Source organism: Mesocricetus auratus, unplaced genomic scaffold (assembly GCF_017639785.1).
Source record: "Mesocricetus auratus isolate SY011 unplaced genomic scaffold, BCM_Maur_2.0 Super-Scaffold_100006, whole genome shotgun sequence".
NCBI classification, from domain to species: Eukaryota; Metazoa; Chordata; class Mammalia; order Rodentia; family Cricetidae; genus Mesocricetus; species Mesocricetus auratus.
Genome location: NW_024429190.1, coordinates 49,259,083 through 49,283,110, shown reverse-complemented (window position 1 = coordinate 49,283,110; position 24,028 = coordinate 49,259,083). Strand labels below are relative to the sequence as shown.

The 24,028-nt window shown below is 34.6% G+C and overlaps 1 protein-coding gene across 2 annotated transcripts in view; it reads left to right on the top strand.

Annotated features, from left to right (window-relative positions):
• Gabrg1 (gamma-aminobutyric acid type A receptor subunit gamma1) overlaps positions 1-24,028 on the top strand; it is a 68,985-nt gene that overhangs the window by 14,513 nt on the left and 30,444 nt on the right. The window contains exons 1-3 of one of the 2 annotated variants that reach the window (XM_040747155.1): positions 4,081-4,150; positions 17,283-17,356; positions 18,109-18,176. In XM_040747155.1, the coding sequence (XP_040603089.1) occupies positions 17,341-17,356; positions 18,109-18,176 (84 nt within the window). In that variant the 5' untranslated portion in view covers positions 4,081-4,150; positions 17,283-17,340. Of the gene's footprint in view, positions 1-4,001; positions 4,151-17,282; positions 17,357-18,108; positions 18,177-24,028 lie in introns of those variants that run through there. The other variant, XM_040747154.1, reaches the window with a different exon arrangement.

The window sequence follows — 24,028 nt, the reverse complement described above, 5'->3', positions numbered from 1 at the left end:
CTGGATGTGAGCTAGCAGCAAATGTCAGGAGTGTCATGACAATTTCGTTGACAGAATAATGTCCTGTCTCTCCCCATGAAAGACTCCATTTAATTATTTATTTTTCTATGATTAGAAATTCAATTCAGAGCAGTTTTTGGTATAGAAAAAGCAACGGTTCATTTTCAAGCTGTGATGTCTACTGTATTCATTCATGTCTGTGTCTTAATATTACAAATTATGTAGTGGAAAATTGTAAAATACTATTAAATAGAAAACCTTCTATAGTCTCACTTGTGTAGCAGATTAAGTATACATATTATCCATTTTCCAATCATTCTATGTATTAGTGATGATAGATACAAACTTCTTAATGTTATTTTTCATATGATATCATGATCATAATATTTTCTAGATTTGCTTAAGTAGTCCTGGAGACTGAAATCCAGACCATATGCATGCTAGACAAGTGCTTGAATTCTCAACTGTTTTGAGAAGTTTCTAGACTTTTTTCAGATTTTCTATAAACATTAATTGATAAGGGAGTACAATATATTATGGACATGTTTTAACCTTGCTAAAATGCACGCATGTTGTTTAAAATGCATGCTGTTTCTTAATTCAATAAACACTGTTATTTTTGAAGTTTTTCAATATCATTTGTTTGAATAGATCTGCCCTGTTCTAGGAAATATTCAATAGGTCAGGAATGACTCATTATTTGTCTTTGCATTTCCAGAACTTCACATGTTTTAAATACATGATAATTTCTCCATAAAAGAATGAAAACTCAGAGATGGAGACTGAGTTCCTTAGAAAGCGTCTATCACAGAGAAAGTGTGATTCATAGGTATTGAAAATTTTGGGAGTGTGATACCTTGAGGTTACTATTTTACCTTCTTGGAACCAAAAGATAAGTGAGGAGCCTTTATAAACTTACGTAATCTAACAAGCTTCCTTATTACCTACCATATATGTTGTGCCTCTTCAAAGTAGCAAATCCATATCCCACCATCTGGATTATTCATTAAAGATAAATCCAATGATTCAGGGAAACTCATAAGGAACATTTTTTCAGCTTATATGAATCTTTACAAAAGAAAAAATCCTACTTCTATTATTTAAACAGTGATGTCCTGTAAAACAAGCCTGTTCTTACCCATGAAATGGAGATGTAAGTGTCTTTTCCCCATAATTAATGCAAATCAGATGAAATAACAGGTATGGGGAACCACCACAAGATACTTTGTAGCACAGTTCCTTAAATCCTTTGGTATTTGGTATGCACAATGGCCCTTAATAACAATGAAATCATCAGTAGTATACAATTAGTAAATTTATTTAACCAAGACAGAATGACTCATTGAGATTACAATTGTATGAATTTAAATTACTTATAGACATCTTTCAGGATGAATTTAGAAATGCTTCTAGTGCTAGTAAAGAAAAATTAGTAATGAATACTTAGTTCTTATAAATGAATAGGTGTTCAAAATATGTCAATTTTATGATAATCTTCCATCTGTTTGCAATATCTACACATCCAGCAGAGTGTAACAAATATGTTTCAAAACTGTTATTTTTAATTATCAGAATCAGACAAATATGGTATTAAAATACTTAACAAATCTTCTGAAACTGATTTGGACAGCTTGAAGGAAGGTGTTAAGATATTAGCACTGATCGTTGAGTAACAAATTGGAAAATTAGAATAAAGTTTGGTACAATGAAAAAAAAGAAATTAGTACTAATGAAATTCCTTTCTGCTGTGAGATAAAATCAGGAAAGATATCTATGTAATATTACCAAGGTCTGTTTTTAGTTTTGCCTCGGGAAAGGGCATATAACTCAATGAGTGTTTATTCTTTCTTTATCAAAATGTTGTTACCATACAAACTACAGTGAAAATCCTTTAGTTTATTGTGATATTTTATAATCGTGTTTCAATAGAAGGTCAACTGCTTATATATTCAGTGGCCCTTCCATATTAACGAAGAATTTCTTCTACGCAAAGAGCCCAGATGAAAGGAAGTCTAAAACATAGCTTACTAATAATGCCTCAGACAGTAATTTTTGGTATATTAATATTCCAAGATGTCTCACCAGCCTGGATTCCAAGAATTACAGTGTTGTTATTGTTTTAGTTTGCTAAATATCTGCTTATTTATTTTAGAGAAAAAATGAGAAATATTGAAGGAAATAATATTAGGTTCAGTGAGGAGAATGTTCCAGATACTTTTAAAACAATCCAAGCAATAAAATACTTACATGAAATCTAAAAACCACATATGTATGATCGTTTATCCTTTCATTCTTTGTAATAGCTATTACATTCTTTGAAGTGTAGTGGAAAGCTTTCATCTTCATTTAAAATTTTCCCACATTGAAAACAGTGTTTCATTGTCTTTTCTAAGCAGTGCAAGTGTCAGAATCTCAGAACTACTGATGTTTTATGGGTCAATACCTTCCTTGAGAGCTGTTTCCCGTCAGTAATGTAATAGAAGACAGATAATGCGGCAGAAGCATGGCACTGTGGCCTGGCAATTACCTTGTGACTCCAGAAAGGATATTTCCTGAGGTTTTGCAAAAAATACATTCTATTTCTTTTAATATCATCATAATATAAATGAGACAAAAAGAAAGGGCAAAGAGCTTGCTCTGGCTGCCTGCTTACTTGATGTGTCATCAGTGAGAGAAAATGATGAGAGTTTAGGGAAGTCAATCTGAAGTAAGAGTAACTAGTAATGTCCTAAGATGTGCAATTAAAGTCAAACAGACTTTCTTATGAATAGAAAAGGAAAATACAATGTTAAAGTGTGGTGGTAACTAAGTAGTCTAAAATACCTGTGGCTTACAAACTGACCCTAATTGATCACTATAGTTCAGGGATGGCTTGTCTATAACACCCTTGTTCTCAGACTGAACAGATGGAATGGGTTTAAATGTAACTGGTCATCTGGCATGTTAAACTTATATAATATTAAATGTCTGTTTGTCTGTGATAAATAATTTATTTTTCAAAACTTTTAAAGAGTCAAATATGACTTTTAGAGACCAGGGTTTGTAAAATCCTTTTGCAGAAAGGGTGGCCAAGTAAGAAGCTAGTGGACTGATAATTCATGGATAAAAAAGAACAAACAAATATTGAAAAGAAAAAAATCTCATTAGAATATCAGAATTATTGAGGAGAGGAGCTTTGATTTATTATATTAACATTGCATTAATCAGTTTTATGTACTATGAAAAATAACAAATGCAATCAATATATGTGGAAAAACGTTTCATTTTAGCCCATGATTTTGGAGGTTTCATCTCATTGTTGTCTCATTATGTTGGGTAGGGAAAGCCACATGTCAGGAAAGCTAAAGGTAATATTAGACAACTTACCTCCTGGAAGTCTGGAAGCAAGAAGATAGGGTGGCAAAGAGAATGATGTCCCACTATGTCTTTCAAAATCCTATTCTAAGTACCTAAATTTGCTGAACTAAACCCCACCTTTAAAGATTATGCTGCTTTCAGTGGTTTCACCCATTGGATACCAAAATTTTATTCATTTCAAAAGACAATACAACATTAAATATACAAGACCATGTACAAATATATAAGCACAATTCAATATACAAGAAAAGCTGTGCATTTCTTGTGCATTTGCAAATAAATCATGGCAACATAAAACATGAGTAAGGATTGAGCATAGGTACTGGGCATGAGTTAGGAGAAAGGATATAAAGATAATTGATTTTCAAGTTCTAATTCTGTCTCGGAATTTTTGTATTTGAATTTGGTGGTGGATAAATACATAAGATACATATGTTAGTGAAAGTATGAAACAGAATGTGAAGATCCACTACCTCTGTTCTGAGTGATGATTTTTGAATAAAAGTTCATTGAGTTATATAGATATATGATTTTCTGTGATCATACTACCACATGTTGGAATAATTTTTAAATAACTTACGTAATTTAAATTAACAGATTTTAATGAAATATTTACTATGCAATGTTCTCTTTGAATTGTTTAGTGTTGATAAAGCAGATGATGAAGATGATGAAGATTTAACTATGAATAAAACATGGGTCTTGGCACCAAAAATTCATGAAGGAGATATCACACAAATTCTAAATTCACTACTTCAAGGTTATGATAACAAACTCCGTCCAGACATAGGAGGTAAGTCTGATGTATCAGTCTGGAGTTTTGATGACTTCACTGATGCTGTTTCAATCATTATATCTCTTACCCAATACATGCCACAGATTCTTATGGTTGAGGATGTTTGACTACAATGTTCAATGTCTTTGAGGAATTCACAGTTTGAGAGGAGACAGAAAACAAATACTTTTAATGTGGTTGTTTGTCAATTGATAATGTAATGTGTTATCAAAGAATTATGAGGAAACTGCTTGGAAGACTAAGAAGAAGCTCATAAAAGTGATGGTGTTGAAAAAAGAATAAACGTTTCCAGTTTTGTGCCAGTGGCACATATTTAATTAGCATAGAACTATAAGTAGTGACAACAACATTACTGGAGGCAATCAACTTTGTTCAATATTGTATCTCTATGTCTGTTGCAAATTTATACACATTTAATAGCAGTGTTAAATTTCTCACAGTAACTTAAAACAAAGCCAAATAAACAAACAAAACTCTACAATATTTTAATTAAAATTTTGTTAAGATTGCAGTTATCAATGAAATATTTGCATACTTACATTTTCCTGGGAATAACATATCTAAAGGTGTAAAGTAATGTAAAAAATGTTGTCTTTTGTTTTTGATTGTTTGTTTGCTTTATTTGGGTTGATTTTATTTTAGTATTCTTCTCAGAGGCACTGCAGGGGTGAGAGGAGGACTTGGAGGTTCTGTGAGCTGAGTGGAATTAAGATGCATGATAAGAAATTCCCAACTATTCAATAAACAAATTATGCTAAAATGAATAAAGCTGATTTGATCATAAAAAAGAAATGTTGCTGAATATATTTAGCCATGTTTAAAGTTTTTATGAACAGTAATTCTATATAATGTGTATTTAGCTTACAGGAAGAAAATCAATTCTGTATAATTACTCAAAATTGATTATTAACCTTCATTATTTATTGTAAGATAACTCTTCATTCAATTTAGTAATATAAAAATGTGATTGTTTTCCCAACAATGAATACTTCACATCATTAATTTCATTCAAAGTGCCCTGGAAGGACTGTAGTAAATAGTTCAATTTTTTTGGTTGCTTTAGCATCCCTTATTCCTATTTCCTTTGTATGAAGGACTGATGGTGGCTATGGGAAAGTTTTAAGATGCTCTGACTGTTTTTTTCTCTTCACATAGATCAAGGAGCCTTAGTCTATTGAAACTTCAAATACTTTCTGATATAGATCATATTTTGTCAATTTGGTCTCTCCCTTACAAATAAAGTTCAATCATTTAACAGCTTTAACCAAACTTAAAATGAATTTTTATTTTTTTGATTAAAAATATCTGTGCTTTTGATTGTAGCCTTGTATGCTTCAATATAGAGTAGAAAAGTGTTCAGATACCCTGGAGTTGGAAATACAGGCAATTTTGACGTGGGTCACCAGAATGAAACTCTAGTTTCTGTAAAAGAAATATGTATTTTGTCTGCAGGTTTACTTTGCCTATTTTTGCTGTATTTTAAGTTACCCATCTTAACTTTTTATTATACTTTTGTATTTATTTTTACAAAAGACAAATAGCTTTTTTTGCAACTTAAAAAACTGAGTTATTTTGCAGATGTAAAATAGTAATAACTCATTTAAGGACCATGCCACCTTTGGAAGATGCCACACACATATTCTTTTTTTTTTATCTTTTTTTGGTTTTTACGAAACAGGGTTTCTCTGTATTGTTTTGGAGGCTCTCGGTCCAGCCCAGCCTCGAACTCACAGAGATCTGCCTGCCTCTGCCTCCCTAGTGCTGGGATTAAAGGCATGTGTCACCACAGCCCGGCCACACATATTCTTTTATGTGTCCAAGTTCCCAGACCTGTCCAGAAGTGGCTGAGTGCTCTTGAACGCCTTCCCTGGCAATAGCACTGACCCTGTTGGGAAAGGCCCAGAGTAAGGCAGCACAGCCAGGAGGCAGGCGGCAGGCCCTGGGGTAATGAGGGGATAACGGGGGGGGGGGTTGGGGGGAGGGAAAGGGAGGAGGGGAGGGAAAGGGAGAGGGACCTGGAACTGACTTGTGAAGCAACCTTGTTTTTTTATCTAAATTTAAACTGGAAAATAAAATTAAAAAAATACATAAAAAAAAGAAAAAGTAGCCGGCTTTCTGATTCATGTGATTCCTACTTTTACACATCAACTTGAACATGATCCTCTAAACTAATCTCTCTTAAGGGGCTGATTCAGACTGACTTGCTGAGAACAGTGTTCATTACCTAATGAGTCACAAGAACAGATTTCTGTGGTTGTGTGTAAACTTTTGACAGATCTGCAGACGCAGAAGTTATAGTGGAAGTGGGTGGTAAAGAAGTTAGTGGTGACCTGTCTTTGTGAAGGTCACACCAGCTTCGTTGTATACATTGAAGACTTTCTCGATGGCATTAACATAGGCAGCTAATTTTAGGCCCAATCCCAGGTTATACTTCATGGTTGTGTGCATAATTTACCTGGCAGATCTCTCCATGGTGTTGGCCAAGTCAGAGTGCACAATGTCCTTCTCAGAAGCACCGGATATCTTGTCCTAGAACTCTGCTGTAGGGACCACAGGAATAGTTCCACCATGATTTCCATATTTTCTCTCTTGAACAGACATGAGCAAGGGGTAGTTAGATTCCCTTTCTTATTTGAAGTTCAGTCAGCCATAGCTGACATTATTTAGATTCTTCAACCACTGAAAGCAAGACATTGTCACTTCTCCAGCTCTTAAGTAGAAATCCAGAATAACCATGATGTTCCTTTCCAGGAAGGTCTTATCAGCTTCTGGGAATGGTTGGTTCATTGGTTCCTTCGGCAATGATCTTTGCTTTGACTTTGGGTGCATTGTACTTGGTCAACTGCTTCTCATTGGCTGCAGGAATTAGGATGTCACAGTCAGCTTCCATAGACCTTCGCTTTGGGGATATTACCAGGATTGTAGCATTTTCCTTTGTCATTCCTTTTGCTAAAAATCTGTTCCTTTACATATCAAACAGTCTTAAATACCTTTTTAAATTTGTTTTTATGTCATAGAATCTAGTTTTGCCTTAACCAATTTTCTATATTAACACCAGTAATTAATTGTCAGATCTTTTAATTTTATGCCTCTCGTGAATCATGCAACATTTGTGTTTATATGACCTTAATAATTTAATAGAGAAAAACAAATAGTTTTCTCTGGTTTTTAAAGACTAAGTAGTCAGCTCCGAAATCACATGCAAACACAATACACAGACACACACACATGCACACATGCAAAAGATACAGCATACATGTATACATATGTATTGTTATGCAAGTTAAGACTAAATTATTCTAAGCAGAATATATATATATATGAGTATATATATGAGTATGTATATAATCAGGCACGAATATACATCAACATATGTTTTTATATATAATTTAATAATAAAATTAGGGAAAAGAATCATTAAAGATTTCTTTTTTCCTTTTACTGAAAATATTTTTCCATACAATACACTCTGATTTTGAATTTCCCCCTCTCCTTCCCAATTCCTCCACCCCTCATTTTCCATGTGATTCTTCACTTGCACTCTTTCTGTGTCTTGTTAGAAATCCTGAGTCTGAGGAATAATGCTAAAATAAATTACAATAAGACAAATCAAAATGAATAAATCAGAATGTCAAAATGAACAAATCAGATTATGGCAAAACAACCAAGCAAGAAAGAAGCCAGAGAAAAAGCAAATATAGACAGAGACTCACATATTTGGGCACACAGAAATCTCATAAATAGCAAACCAGAAGCTATAACATATATGCGAATGCCTGTAATGGAACTAAAAGAAGAAGCCTTGGCTTAACATTATGAGACAAAGAACCTCAAAAGATACCTTTGAGTTCATTTTGTGTTGGCTGCCTACTGCTGACTATTGGGCCTTCCCTTATCAGTGGTTTGTTTCCCCAGTGAGACTAAACTGGGTTAGTTTAGAGAAAATGAGTTTTTCATTCGCAAGTGGCTAACTGCAAGGGAGTGCTTTTGGGTTATGGAAGGAGCCATATGTCCCCTTCTTGTTTTAGGCCTAAGAACCCATTTGGTGCAGACCTGTTTTGGCTCTTAGCATACTTCCATAGTCTCTCTGAGTTCATATTTTTGCTAACCCTGTTGTGTCTAGAAGATCTTTATTCCTTTGTGTATTCCATTTACTTTAGTTTTACATTCTTCCCACCTCCTCTTCTGCACAGTTCTGTGAGCCATAATAAGAAGGATTTGATGGAGATATCACATTCATGATTTAAGTTGAAAGGAATTCATAGTACAAATGAACGATTGGAGGGAAGAAAGGAAAAAAAGAAAATTATGTAATTATATCTTAATTTAAAGAGAGAGAAAGAGCACAGAACAGTTGAGCACCCTTGAGTTTGAATTTTGCTAAATGTTTTATAACAGTCGTGTTAATCCCTTTGCCTAGAATACAACAGTATTTTACCACACTTCTTGAGAATGTGGCAATGTTCTCTCCTGGACTTACTTATTGCTTGTGATATTAGTGTTTCTAAAATGCTTAAGTATTGAGTCCTTCAATGTCCTTGAATAAAGATGTTAATCCCCCCCTTTGTGGAGTGATACTCTGAAACCAACAAAAGTTTTTCAGCACATTCCTATCCATTATGCTAGAATCATCTGTGAGTCATACCTCTGACATTTACTACTGCTCTATTTCCCAAACAGACTCAATATTGCCATTATTCATTCTACACACATTGACTGTAATTCTACAATAAGGTACAATGTCTCTTTCCCTTGTGATTGCTTACCTATTATTACTAGCATCATCAAAGTCTATGAGCAATTATTTTGTTTTACATTTTATAATCTATCATTGTCCTTATTCTTTGTATTGCACAATGCTAAACATTTAGTCACAGGAGCCTCATATAATTTGTTTCCTTTGTCTGTGTTTGTGTTTCTATTGTTTTATAAGCTGGTTTCTTTTCTCACATCGGACATTATAGCTCTTGTTGACCCAGATCTAGTATTCACTCTTCCTCCAAGGGCATTGTGTTCTTTTGTAGTTTTATTTGATTTTTGGAATGACATTTGGAATTCAAGATCTAAGCCCCAGGTGTATTCATTGCTACTCATTTTCATTCATTTTTTAACTTCTCAGTGAACTATAGTAGAAAATTACGTACTTTCTGCAAACATTCAAAGTCATCAATTATTATGGATTTTTCTTTTATACATGTACTATGAGGCATGACTTTGTACTGAAGCTTTGACTTCTAAAGCATTACAGCATTCATTCTAGTCCCCAATTCCTTCTTTTTACAGCTTTCCTTTCAAAAAAGGGGAATTTGATTTTCATGTCTCTACAGTACTTTGGCCACTCTTTATAACGACATAATTTTACAACTTAATGTATTTCTATGTACAAAACAAATTTTATGCTTCGTATTTAGTTTACTCATATATTTTGATTTAATTCCTAGATTTTGTATAAATTCTGAATCTAACTGCATTTCCAAATTGTTATTGTGATGTCTTATGTATTATTTAATTACTTGAGATTTTCTTGTATATTTTAAGTATTTAATTCTATTTTCATTCTCTAATATATTATTTATATACAACAATACATTAACCATTACTATTAAGTATAATATGGAGGCTAAAGCATTTACATCTATATATTTTAAGGCCAATGTCATGTCATAATTTTATGTTGTCTTTAATTTCCTGTGTTTTTTGGCTTCTCTTGCATGTATGTTTGAATATATCAACCTTCCTGTCTACAGTGATATGTTATTTATGATTTATTAAAGCTTGCCTGAGGATTCAGAAAATCAACGTCCACCACAAGCCATAGAAGTCAGGCACATACCTTTAATCACAGCAGCCAGAAGTTATGAGGTGGTGGTATATCCTAGTACTCAGAATTAAGAAGTAGATAGTTCTCTGTGAGTTCAAAGCCACCCAGATCTACACGAGTGAATAAGTCTAAAAGAGAATTATAGATAGTTCACACCTGTATTCCCAATACTAGGAAAATATATAAGACAGAAGCAAGGACTCAGTAGGGGCATTCATTCTCCAGCTGTTAAGGTGAAGGAGCAGTTTGAGAGTTGTTGAAGAGTTCTTGCATGGATCAGCCCTTTCAGACTGAGCTAGAGGCCGGCTACTTTCCTTTTCTGAACTCAGCTTGAAGTTTGAACCACAATATCTGTCTCTGGGAAATTTATTTATTTGTGTTATATGTCTTTCTGGAGTTGTACTGTATTTGTAAATTTACTTTGAGAGAACTGACATCCTTTCTAAGATAGCATTGTCTAACAGAAGCATGTGGATTGACTCACCATTTCTTCATGTTTACGTTGCAATCTCCAGGAGTAATTCAAGTGCTTCCCATACGGTTTGTTTATCCATGTACAATACTTAATCTTAATATTTTAATGCTGCAAGCAATGTTGTCTCTTCCATCATATCAAGGATCATTGATTTATAAATTATCATTTCATTATAGTCAACCATTTCATGATTTTTGTTTTAAACAGAATTTTCATAATATGACATCAGAGCCTATATAGATAATTACCCCCTGCTTTGTCAATTTATAGATATTCTCAATAATATTTACTAGTGATCTAGTCTTTATATGTTCTGCTGTCCCACAGAAAGCAATATTTCAAATTGGGTTTAATTTTGTTCTAATATTTTAATGTTGTTAAGAGAAGCTTTTCTTTGAGAGGAGCCTTCCCGCCCGCCTGGTTCCAGATCAGCATCAGTCCCAAATAAACACACAGGAGGCTATATTAATTATGAAGCTGTTGGCCTTGCTTGTTTCTTACTAGCTAGCTCTGACTTAAGTAATTAACCCATAATTGTTAATCTAAGTATGTTTCTTACCGGAGAATAGTTCCAGGCTTCCTACCCCCATGGCGTTACATGTTGACTCTCTGTGTTTCTCCTTCCCAGAGTTCTCCTGGACTCCTAGTCCCTCCTATCTTGGTTCCCTATAGGCTCAACAGTACTTTATTGACAAATGCACAGGACTTCCCCCAACATAATGTTTTTCTGCATTATTAAATAACCAATTCTTATTCATCTTATTAGTCCTTTTTGATATTTTTAAAGTTTCCTGAGTCATGGCCTCTGTGGGTAGACTTTCCTACATCACATATGAGTGCAAAGCTTTTACTGTTGACCTGGTCTCTAAGTGTAGAACATACAGATGCCAAAGCTTTGGGTTCACTCTTTCTTTCCAGAGTTTCAGCATTTCACCTCAGGCACTCTTGGCTTGTTCTTTTTTTGTTTGTTTGTTTGTTTCTGGGAGGATCCTGAAATTTTGAAAAGTATTTCAAAAGAATAGCTTTACTAACACATGCTCCAGAGACATTCAGTTTACTTAATTTCTCCCCTCCAACACTTGATATATTTTTAAAAATCAACCATTCTTTTAATTCCAAGAAGAATTGTTTATTTCACTCTATTGTATTATCACTGCTATTCTGATGTGTTGATTTCTTCATGAATTCAATTATAGATAAGTTAGTAACTGTTTCCTACAATGTATTTATCTTGTGTTTAAATATTTTTATAATGATTACAGTTTATTACTAAATTTCTCGGTATTCACTACTGATCATCTGTATTGCCATCTTTGCGTCTTGTTTCATGCATTTCTGCATCTGACTTCTGTCTCTTGGTTTAAAGGAAAGGAACTGCAACCCAGGCTCACAGTCTGTTTAGTGATTAGTCTTATTTTCTAAATGCTTGCTCAAGTGCAGGCCATAGACAGTACTTTGAGTATTTTCCTATGAGTTTCCTGTTTTGGTCTGTTTTCTATTCTTTACTTTTTGGCTTTTGAGGGGCCCACCACCCAGCTCCCAAGTAAATCACACACAGAGGTTTGCTGGTAATGATGAAGGCCTGAACTTAGCTTAACATTTTTCTAGTCAGCTTTTCTTAACCTGACTACCTTTGGCCTCTGAGTTCTTTCCTTTTCCTTCTTCTGTAATCTTAGTTTCACTCTTACTGGCTGGGTGGTGTCCCCTGAAGTCCTCCTCCTTTGTTCTCTCCTTGCTCTTCCTATTCCTTGTTTCTCCTTCTGTGTATACTCTCAGCCTGTCAGCCTTGCCTGTCCTTGCTCCTGCCTCGCTATTGGCCATTTATCTCTTTATTAGATCATCAGGTGTTTTAGACAGGCAAAGAACCACAGCTTCACAGAGTTAAACAAATGCAGAGTAAACAAAAGTAACACAACTTAACATAATATTCCTCAAAAGTTTTATTGGTTATTGTTTGTAAGCATTTTTCCATACTTGGATTATGGTGGTCTTTAAATTATTTTTGCAGTAGTCCTTTTGTCTAATGATTTTGTGATTAGTAGATATTTTACCATAGTTTCACCCATTGATGTTCATTCATATTGTCACTTAATTAGCTCTAACAGATATACTAACTGTGATGTCTGTGTTTTTTTGTGTTGGAAGAGGATTGATTGACATTAATATTCTGTTTCCTTGCAGAAATATGTAATTCCCTTTTGCTATTTTCCTTTTTCCATCCAATTTGAAAAGCATGTTTCTGTTTTCACTTTTGACACTGTGCTTTGCCCAGAAACACCTTGTTTTGAAGAATGCTCTTTTATAACACATTTAGCCATAGATTTATTTCCCCTTACTATTTGTTCTAGTCTCAGAACATGGTTTTAAGTACCTTTAGATTGATGATACACAGGTTCTCTTTAATGGGATTTTTGCATCAGTCTCAAGCTTGTTACTGACTCTCTTCTCTCACAAACTTTATTTCACTCTGTTAACAGAAGAAAGTCTTACACAAAGTAAGACAGTGCTTGAAGTATTTCTAACTGAATTTGTACTCACACCTCTCTCTCCCTCACTTCTTTCTCCTTTATCTCTCTTTTTCTCTTATCCCATAAATTGGTTTTTTAATTCGAACACAGATGTTTTCTGTCTTCTCTGCACTATTTGTCCCTTTTTATTAGTCTAATGTTTTATTGGAAATATTAGAACCTAAGTGAGATTATACACATTTCTTTAAGCAATGCTTTGGTCATACAGAGATTATTCCTCTTTAATTTCTTCTTGGAAATATGGAGAACTGATGATTACTGCTTAACCTTAATAATTAAGCAGTGTGCTAGAAATATTTTTATCCTTGGATTTTTTTTTCTACTGAGCTATAGTAATTTCCTTTGTCTAGTCTAAAGCTATGTGTTCAGAACCTGCTTTCTTGGTAGCATAGATATCGCTGAAGTAAGTGAAAAATTTCCACATTATCGTAAAAATTTCACAGCTGATTATATTCTATTTGTCAGTATGTAAGGTACATACATGGAAAAGTTTCATGAAGAATTTCTGATCCCACTTCATGTTCCCTCTCTTGTTGCAGAGAAATCCTAAGCTGTTTCAACAGCACTTAGGCCCATTTTCTCTCCTGCTTAGTGATGTAGTACACTCTGTGATATGGATCTGAAGTTTTCTTGATTGAAGTATGTGCAGTCACAGATTCAGTGTCATTAATAATAGGAGGTTTCTTCATGGATAATTTCTGTGAGTTCTTTTACAGCTATCACAGATTTGACTTTGTACTCATTTTGAGACATTTGTTTCCATAAATGTTTCCTCAACTCTTCATTATTTTGTATACTTACATGCAAAATATTTTCAGATTTTCATATGCAGGTATATAAGGATAGCAACATATATTTGTGTTTAGTTTTATTTCATGCACACATTGTACAACCTTCAAACTATAATGATAGTACTTATATATTGATATTGATTATTGAGACTGCTTTTCCAATTAGTCTAGTAGTAGGTCTACCGGCTAAGCAACCAGTGAGATAATGACTATTGCTTTTGTCTACATTTGTGATTTTACTAAATTTCTAATAAAAAACTGAAAAATAAATAAACCAGATTCAGATATCTCAAATATATATATATATGTATGTATGTATGTACATGTATGTATAAACACACACACACACACACACATGTGTGTGTGTGTGTGTGTGTGTGTGTGTGTGTGTCTAATAGTATATCTCCTAATTGTACAATTTGGATGAAATGATTCCTTTTAGAAGCAATTTGAAAAAAATGTAATTCCTCAAATAGGCTACGGGGAAAACTTCATAAATCTTTGAGCATGGTTTGATAACAATTTTTTTATTTGGAAAGACTATGAGAATGTAAAACAGTCAATCATAAGAATTATTAGAGGGATAGAGAGATGGCTCAGTAATTAAAGGCTAGATTCACAACCAAAAATATAAGAATGATTAGGAAAGGTGACTCGTTTTATGCATGTTCTTGGACTTGTACCACTTGTAAACAATAATATATTTGGCTTCATTAAATTATTTTTAAGTAAAATATAATTTATAACCATTAAAAATCTTTGTCTACAGTGTGACAGCCTCCAAAACAATACAGAGAAACCCTGTCTCAAACTGTCTCCTCCAAAAAAAAATTTTGTTACCTAAAATGTCTTAGTCAACCGTATGGTCTAATTGTTTTAAAGATATTCTGTGGGTATTGGGAAAGGGTTTGGATGGAGGAGAGTGAATGAAGAAATGTTGTCAATATATTGTAATCTTGCAAATAAAATTTATAATAACACAGAAAAGAATATTTAACCACAGCTCAGATGGAATATTACAAAACTAATCCAACCGTCTCTACAATCTTCTCTATACAGAAAGGTATTTTTTCTTGTCAGTGCATGGGTTTCTTATTTATTATTAGATTGTGGATGGAAAATCTTTGATGTCTGTGTGTATTGATTAATTAACCATTATCTATGCTGACTGTAAAGGAATCATTTAATGAGACCAGAGGCATTCCCTCTAATTTGTATTTCTCTAGTATCAAACTGGAATGTATTTCCCTTTCTAAATATCATAGAAATGCCGTAGCTACCTGACTCTGGATGAATAGTGTGATGCTAAGAAAAAATATTTTCTCAAAACTTATAAAAGCCTTTAGTTTTGAAGAATTTTGCCTGTAAACAATACTCATAGTATAAATCAGTCATGGGGCAATAAGTCACTGCTACAAAGCAGTTCGGTATTTCTGTTTTTTTTTCTTATTCTGTGTTGTGTGCTTTATAAACATTAATCTTGGCTTCAAAGTTAATCTGAAATATTTTCTTTATTTTTCACATTCTTATTTCCTCTTAATCTGTAGTCCCACAGATTAAAAGATCTGCAAAACTCACCATATGATATACAAAATGGACTCATAGTTAGAAAATATATATTTTTGATTGTTAATGGAGTCTTGCTCTAAGAACTGAAAAACAAATAGGATAAAGTGAAAATTGTCACTTTTCTATAAACAAGCATAGAGACTGTTTTCTATTAGTAATGTTTTATATCTTGGTATCTTTTCCTTTTTATGTGGTCTTATGAAAACATAATTTTTAAAAACACATTGTACCTGCCTTATCCAAATTTTGTTTCCTTATACAATAAAAATTAAGTAGTTTATGTATTAATAAATACTGATATAAGAATCAGAATATCTTTATCAACAGCAAATATTTATTTTAAACTAATGATGGTCCTTCCCTTGTTGGATCCTCAGAGCCTGTGCCAATGCCAGATTTATATTTGCCTAACATACATGGCTTCATCTTATAATTGGCTTTGAAATATTGATATTATGGAGTCAGGGTATCCCATCAATATGTAGAAGTTGTTACATTTTCATATGGCAAACATGTTTTGTAAAATACATACCCTGAAGAGTCATTTGTTTTTACTGTAGGCAATACCCAGTGCTGAGTGTTGTCTTTAAAGAAAGAAACCAAATATTTATTGATTTATGTGAATAAATAAAAATATGATTATGAAAGACTCATGTGTTTAGATCAGTTGTAATTGCTTAGAAATGGCAATAAATATACTTACAAATTCAAATAAGGAACCGGTTATATTGTTGTTAATTGGCTTCATAAAAATTATCCTTTAAATCCTGGCTGTAATTAGCTTAATTATCTATTTATTGCCTCCAGTAAATAGGAGAAATAAATGACAATTAAAAGCACTCATCTCAGAAGTCATCTCTCCCATATAAATTTCAAACCTCTGATTCATAATTTTTATTTAAGACAACCACATGAGGCTATCAAGGTAAAATACACTTTTGTCAGTACTTTTTCCATCTAAAAACTCAACTTTTTAAAAAAATAATTCAAAATGACAAATCTGATGAAGGAGTTTCTTTCTAGCCAGTTCCTGCAGCCCTTTAGTCCCAAGTAAACAAACACATAGAGGCTTACATTAATCATAAAGAGTTTGGCCTATACTTTCTGCCCATCTATTGGCTGAAACAGCACTATTCATTAACCAATAAGGGAAACATATATTCACAGCACACACAAGGACATCCCCCATCACTTATCTATATTATGGTTAGGAAAATATGTGTATTGTTTAATTATTTTTGTCTGAGGGAACACATAAACAAATCTATGTAGAGAATGAATGATTCCTCAACTATAGATGCTAATCAATGCAAGGGATTCAAAAATATATGCTGAATTTTTGTAGCTTGAGGGCTTTGTCAGATAGACCAGTAAACCACAGCTGGAAAAAATATTAAGACTGACAGATTTGTCACTGTGTAGAAAAGAAAGTGAAGATTAGCACAGTCCTTGAACATGAGGGATGAATATCAGTTCAGAAAGGGGAAGTGTACATGTTTTACAGTGGTAGAATGTGAACTGAACAAATAAGCTAACACCATGTTTGTGATTGCAGACAAACATCTAACTACAAGGTGACTTTTCTCCTCATAATCAATCTTTCTGGAAGACATGATGGATCTTATTGTAACTCTTGTCCTCTCATGCCTAATTTGGGAACACTTTATGTCTGTTCCTCAACTAGAAACAATTGAACTAAAGGATCCTCTGATTGCTATATTATGGAGGTTATGAGTAGATTTTTAACAAACTAGGTAAAAAGATTCTTCATGGCAGACAAGAGCATTGTTATTAATCTGGTAAGTCTCATTAGAGGGAAATTTAAAAAGGGAACAGAGGAGCCCAGTCAGCATCAGATTTGTGACTGTAGTGGTTAAGCTTTAATTGTGCATTATAGCACTTTATAACCATTTAAAATGCCTGACACTGAGGTGCATTTTGATAGGATATGCAAAGATCAGATGTACCATCTGCAGACTACCTGAGAAATCCCTAATGGCAACATGCAAAGCAAAGCAGGTGAGGACCATGGAAGCATCTATATAGTGATCAGTAACATCCAACTATCAACTTGATAAAGGAATACCATTTCAAGAGAGAAAGTAAGGAGCAATGGATAAATATTTATTAAGGTCCTCATGTGTGTCAGTCATGGGAGCAGTGTCTTGCACACATAGACTACTTTAATACCCATTGTACAGGTTTCAATATGTTCTAGAATGGGCACTCAGTATACACTTGCTGTATATTTTCTCAACTCCATATTTAGCATCTTTACATTGTGTATTTGTACTAGCCATCCTGGAATAATTAACCTTTTAGAAATCAGGATCATGAGAAATAAAAAGTCCTTTCCTCACTCCCTGAGAGCAAAGCTGTTGTGCACTCACTCACCAACAAAGTCTTAATTAACTTTAAATAGAAATATGTATTATTATGAGCAAAAATATATTATAATACTAAAGGTCTGGAACCAAGAAAAATCTGGAAAATTTTTATTGAATTTAAAGTCTATTATTTACTTCAGCAGTTTTCACACAACCATAATATCTTTAGATTGCACCCATGAAATATTTAGTTAACCTGTTAATTTATATCTATATAACTGATGACAAACTGAAAAGTTTTTCTGGTTTTGTAACAGGCTTTTGTTGCTACATTTCAGAATGAAATATTTTATGATTGAAATAATGCAATGTGATTCAGTACTAAATTTATGGTTCCTCTAAAGCAATCCTTGATATCAATAACCATTCTGTGTTGATTTGCAGTGAGGCCCACAGTAATTGAAACTGATGTTTATGTGAACAGTATTGGACCAGTTGATCCTATAAACATGGTGAGTAAAAACTGTTGCAACACAGAATTCCTGAGTGTGTCTTAAAAGAGAAGGAGTAACTGTGTGATTTCAGGTAGTTTATTGTGAAGTAATTGTTTTAAGATAACAATTATTATTGCACTGATTAATTTGCTACTTTGACACAAAACAAGTTCATCTGGGTAAAGAGAACCTGAATTGAGAGAAAACCACTCTATCAGATTGGCCTCAACTGTGTGAAGAATTTTCTTAATTAATGATTCATGTGGGAGGGCAAAGCTCACTGTCCACTGGAGGTGGTGCCACATTAGGGCAGGTGTTTCAGGATTGTATAAGAAAGCATAATGTAAAAGCTATAGAGAGCAAGTTTGTAATTCTTCCATGGTCAAGGCTTAAGTTCCTTCTTAAAAGGCTTTACCCTGCCTTAATTCCTGCCAAGGTTTTCCTCAATAATGGACTGTGACCTGTGAGCCAAATAAACACATTCTTCATCGAGTTGAATTTGGTTGTGGTCTTTATTACCACAATAGAAAACAAACTAGGAAAACTATGTGTCAAGCATTGGCCAGCGGAGCTAAAACACTCCTTACCTCTTATTAACTATTAACCTTTAATTCCAAAGGATTGCATTTCAAGTGCATTAATGAATATTATTGGACCTATCAAAAGTCCATATTTAAAGAAATATGGGAGAAGATAAATTAGAAAGCCCAATGAGAAAACAGTTTGTGGTTGACTGAGAATGATAACCACCCCATTCTAAGAAACAATGTGTGTACATAATAGTGTCAGTAATGTGCTGTAACAGATAGTTCCTTTAGCACTGCTGTTAATATTTAGTTGTCCAGGGATATCTTAAACAAATAGAGGCCTGTACTAGAGAACATCACTTCAAAACTGGAGTGGAGAAGTTCAAGCTCTTCATGGGCATTGCTCATGGACACTTTCTCCCTCTACCTTCACCGTGCTTCTATCTGTTTGCTCATGCCTGATGTCTCTTTCATTCTGTTTTTGAAGATTTGTTATTCTCCTTAAAATTATGTATATTAAATGATGTAAATATAGTATTCATGGATCAAATGCTTACAAAGTCAAAAGTTTAAATTGAAAAAAAGTGTGTGTGTGTGTGTGTGTGTGTTCACACACTTGCATAGGCATTTGCCTGTCTGTGTGTGTTGGTCTGTCCTGTGTCTGTGTGGATATGAGCACATATAAGTACTACATATAAAAACAATTATGGACATATGAACACATGCACACACAAAGACATGTATCCGTAATTGCTTTTTATATGTAGTACTTATTTGGGAATGTACTTAGAGCACCAGATAGACTAGTCAAGTGATCTACAAATGAACTATGTTCCTAGCTTGTTAATCTCTTCATAGCTGGAGAACAATCATGATATAGTTAAATTTGCTAGTTTCTCTTCATCCTAGTAGTACAACATTGAGTTTAGTTTCACTTTCTTCTGAATCAACACCTAAGCATATTGATTGCCTCTTCAGAAGACCTGTGTTTGACATGTACATAAAAACACATACAAATACTAAAATGAAATTGAACAATCCTTCTGAATGTGGTGTTCTCATTGCTGACTCTGACTTCCACAGCTGTCTGTGCTGATGGCTGTAATATCAGCATTTTGATTTTAGCACAACTGATGTATTAGTTGCCTTAGGACCAGTGAATATAAACAAGAGTTTGTTAAATAGAGTTTGAGATGACAATGTGAGACACCACTGGACTGGCCTGGAAGATGCTTTCAATAATGGGGTAATACTCAGGAGAAAGACAGAGTTTCTAGTTGTTCATTAAGAATATTCTAAACCCCTTTTCTTTTTAAAAGCTAATTTCAACAAAAGTGCTATTGAAACTACTAACACAAAAATATGTGGGGAAAAATGAAAACAAAAACCACTGTCAAGAAGTGACTAACCAGAAGCCTGTGTAGAAGACAATTTTAACAGAGGAATTTGGGACAAACAAAGATCACATTTCATAAAATGAACAAAATTGCTTTGCTGTGAGTGTAGCTGAGTAATGGGACTTGAGTACAATTTAACAGACAAGAGGGTAGCTTTACATTTTTTTCTCATTAATTGCCCATACAATTGCAGCAAGGACAAAAATACTCACGCACTCTGTTAACTGTTTTATAGACCTGATATTATCTTTGTTACAAAAATGTTTTCTTTCTTTTGGAATATGCCTACATTAGGAAGCACATTATAAGAACTAAAATACTGTTTGATAATTAGATACAGATTTCTTCACATTGTTTCGGTATTGGATTATGAATTTGTCATTGGGGTATTTGATATTAACTGCATGGATGGATCAGTCAATGAATAGTTCATTTATTTTATTCTTGTCTTGAGAATTTGTAGTAAAATGAATGCAGAATACACTAATGAAAGCTTAAAAGAACTAAGTAATGTGAAGAAGCATTATGGTTTGCTTATATTCTAATTAAAATGATTAAACATAAGTAGAAAAGCAGATGTACCCAGATCTGAAGGCAAGATGATGTCAAATGATGTTAGTGGAATGGAAGTGAAGTTCTTCCTTCCTTCTGGTGAATTTTCAGTCTTTGAGAAGCAGATATGAGTTTACTTTGTTGATCACCTATAGCCCAGTAACCTTCTGACTAGTGGGTAAAACCATCAAGGGTTAAAGCTATTCCTCCAGCAAAGTCAAGAGAGAGGAAGGATATAGAAAGTAAAAAATATCTTGTCCACCCACAGGTGATTACAGCAGGAGATTAGAAGGTATAAACACCATCTCTTTGACAGGTGTAAACATGCACTGGATATGGGTTCCTCAGTGGAAACACTGAAAATGAAAGACGGGAAAAAAACAACCTTTTAAAACCTGGGAGGGAGAACCCACACCACATGTGCAGACTACTATTCTAGTCATAAGAGTAGCCTGTCAGATAGTCAGAGAATACAGTTTCTGAAACTGCATGGATCCTTCTTGCCAGAATTTCTTTTTTTAAATTTATTTTTCAGTTTAAATTTAGATAAGAAACAAGGTTGCTTCACAAGTCAGTTCCAGGTCCCTCTCCCTTTCCTTCCCCTCCTCCCATACCCCCCTCTAATCCCCCCATTATCCCCTCATTTCCCCAGGGAAGGTGAGGCCCTCCATGGGGTGTCCATTGTCTGTCATTTCATACAGGGCAGGGCCTAGACCCTCCCCCAAGAGTTCAGGGTGAGAGTGCACCACGCATTGTTGGATGGGAGTCCAAATTCTGTGTGTATACTCGGAATGAGTACTGATCTTGCCAGAATTTCTATCTGACATGCTATTGGAGACAGTGGTGAGGAACAGGGCTCCAGATGCAAGGTTTGTAATTCAGAGATAATCTGGAGAATCAGTGGAACTATATTCAAAAGTAACTAACTGCTGGAATAGACTGCATGGCCAACAGTACAAATACGATTGGGTCAAAGTAGTAAATAAAGTGAAATTATATTAGTCAATATAGAAATAATTAACAAACATGGTCATTTTCAAATTAGTTGTGAAGGAAAAGAAAACCCAGTAGATTTTGTTAACAAATGCTCTTGTAGACCTGCAAAATCAGAAGTGTAGTTCAAAATGGATTGAAGATAGAATGTGGTCTTCTTGAAGCACAAGGAAGAGGTTTTGCTTGGTTTTGTTTTTCACATATTTAGTGGAATGGGAAATTGTCAAAGCTGTGGTGTGTTTGTGTGTGTGTGTGCACGCATGAGAGAGGGAGTTATATGGAGTGGGCGGGAGAGAAAGAACTAGATGATGGAAATAGGGAGAGAAAGAGATGCAGGTGGGGAAGAAGGGAGGGTATGTATGTGCTCATGTCTGTGTCTGCTATCTTTGTGCTGAGAATAATTACACAATGTGCCTGAGTTTCACCGTATTGTCCCATAAGGGAAAATGGCAGATGCCCTACTGCTAATCTCTGTGAATCGATTCCCGCCCCGCTTGCTTTCCTCTTTTCTTCTCAATTACTTTTGCATTTAAGAACAAAGTGCATGAGATGTAACTTTTACACATCAAAGAAAATGTTTTCTTTCCTTTTACTATATTAACAGGAAATGTTACTGTGCCAAGTACATTAACTTGAAAAATTATCCACATTAAATATGACACAAGAAAATAATTTTTTTTCCTTCTCAGACTAGGTAACTTGCATGTACTGTGCTGTGGAGTGAAGAAAATGATTTTGGAACTTGGGCGTGATGAACACTTGTTGTGTTTGAAGAAACACAACTTCACTCCTCGGTTTATTTCCATCATTTCTATGATACTTATGACTACAGTGTAATTTTCTTACATATGCACACATATTGACTTTTCTATTTTTATTTATTTTATTTTTAAATTTAAATTAGAAACAAGGTTGCTTCACATGTCAATCTCAGATCCCTCTCCCTTTCCCACTCCTCCTCCCATGCACTCCCACCAACATCCTCAATACTCCCTCATTTCCCCTGGGAGGATGAGGCCCTCAATGGGAGTGTCCATAGTCTGTCATTTCATCCAGGCCAGGGCCTAGACCCTCCCCCAAGAGTCCTGGGTGAGAGTGCATCTCTCATTGTTGGATGGGAGCCCAAAGTCCATTTGTATACTGGGATAAAAACTGATCTACTACCCAAGGCCCAATAGATTACCTAGACCTCCTCACTGACACCCACATTCAGGGGGTCTTGATCACTTCCATGCTGGATTCCCAGCCATTAGTCTTGGATTCAAGAGCTAACCCTTGTCAGGTCAGCTGTTTCTGGGGTTAAACCAACCCAGTCTTTACCCCTTTGCTCATTAGTCCTCCATCTCTGTCACTGGGTTCCTTGAGTTCAGCTCAGTGTTTAGCTGTGGGAGTCTACCTCTGCTTTCATCAGCCATTGAATGAAGGTTCTGTCCCAGACTCTCTGGCCATGGGATTGTATGCTGGCACTCCCCAGATCTATGTCTAAAATCCATGTATGAGAGAATACATGCAGTGTTTCTTTTTTGTGACTGGGTGACCTCACTCAGGATGGTTTCTTCTAGTGCCTGCAAATCTCAGGATTCCATTGTTTTTTCTGCTAAATAGTACTCCATTGTGTAAACGTACCACATCTTCTCTATCCACTCTTCGGTTGAGGGGTATCTAGGTTGCTTCCAAGTTCTGGCTGTTACAAATAATGCTGCTATAAACATAGTGTAACAGATATCCTTGTTGTATGAATGTGAATCTTTTGGATATAAGCTGGGTCTTGTGGTAGGTTTATTCCCATTTTTCTGAGGAATCTCCATACTGATTTCCAAAGTGGCTCTATAAGTTGGCACTCGTGCCAGTAGTGGAAGAGTGTTCCCCTTTCACCACAACCTCTCCAGCATAGATTGTCATTGGTGTTTTTGATTTTAGCCATTCTGACAGGAGTAAGATGGTATCTCAGAGTTGTTTTGATTTGCATTTCCCAGATTGCTAAGGATGTTGAGCACTTTCTCAAGTGCCTCTCAACCATTTTAGACTCCTCTATTGAGAATTCTCTATTTAGTTCTGCAGCCTACTTTTTAATTGGATCCTTTGGTGTTTTGGAGACTTGCTTCTTGAGTTCTTTGTAAATTTTGGAGATCAGACCTCTGTCAGATGTGGGGTGAGTCAATATCTTTTCCCATTTTTGTGTTGCTGACTGTGTCCTTTGCCTTACAGAAGCTACTCAGTTTGAGGAGGTCCCATTTCTTAATTGTTGACCTCACTGTCTGTGCTACTGGTGATATGTTCAGGAAGCTGTCTCCTTTACCAATCGTTCAAGAGTACCACCCACTTTCTCTTCCAAGAGGTTCAGTGTGGCTGGATTTATGTTGAGGTCTTTGTTCCATGTGGACTTAACTTTTGTGCATGG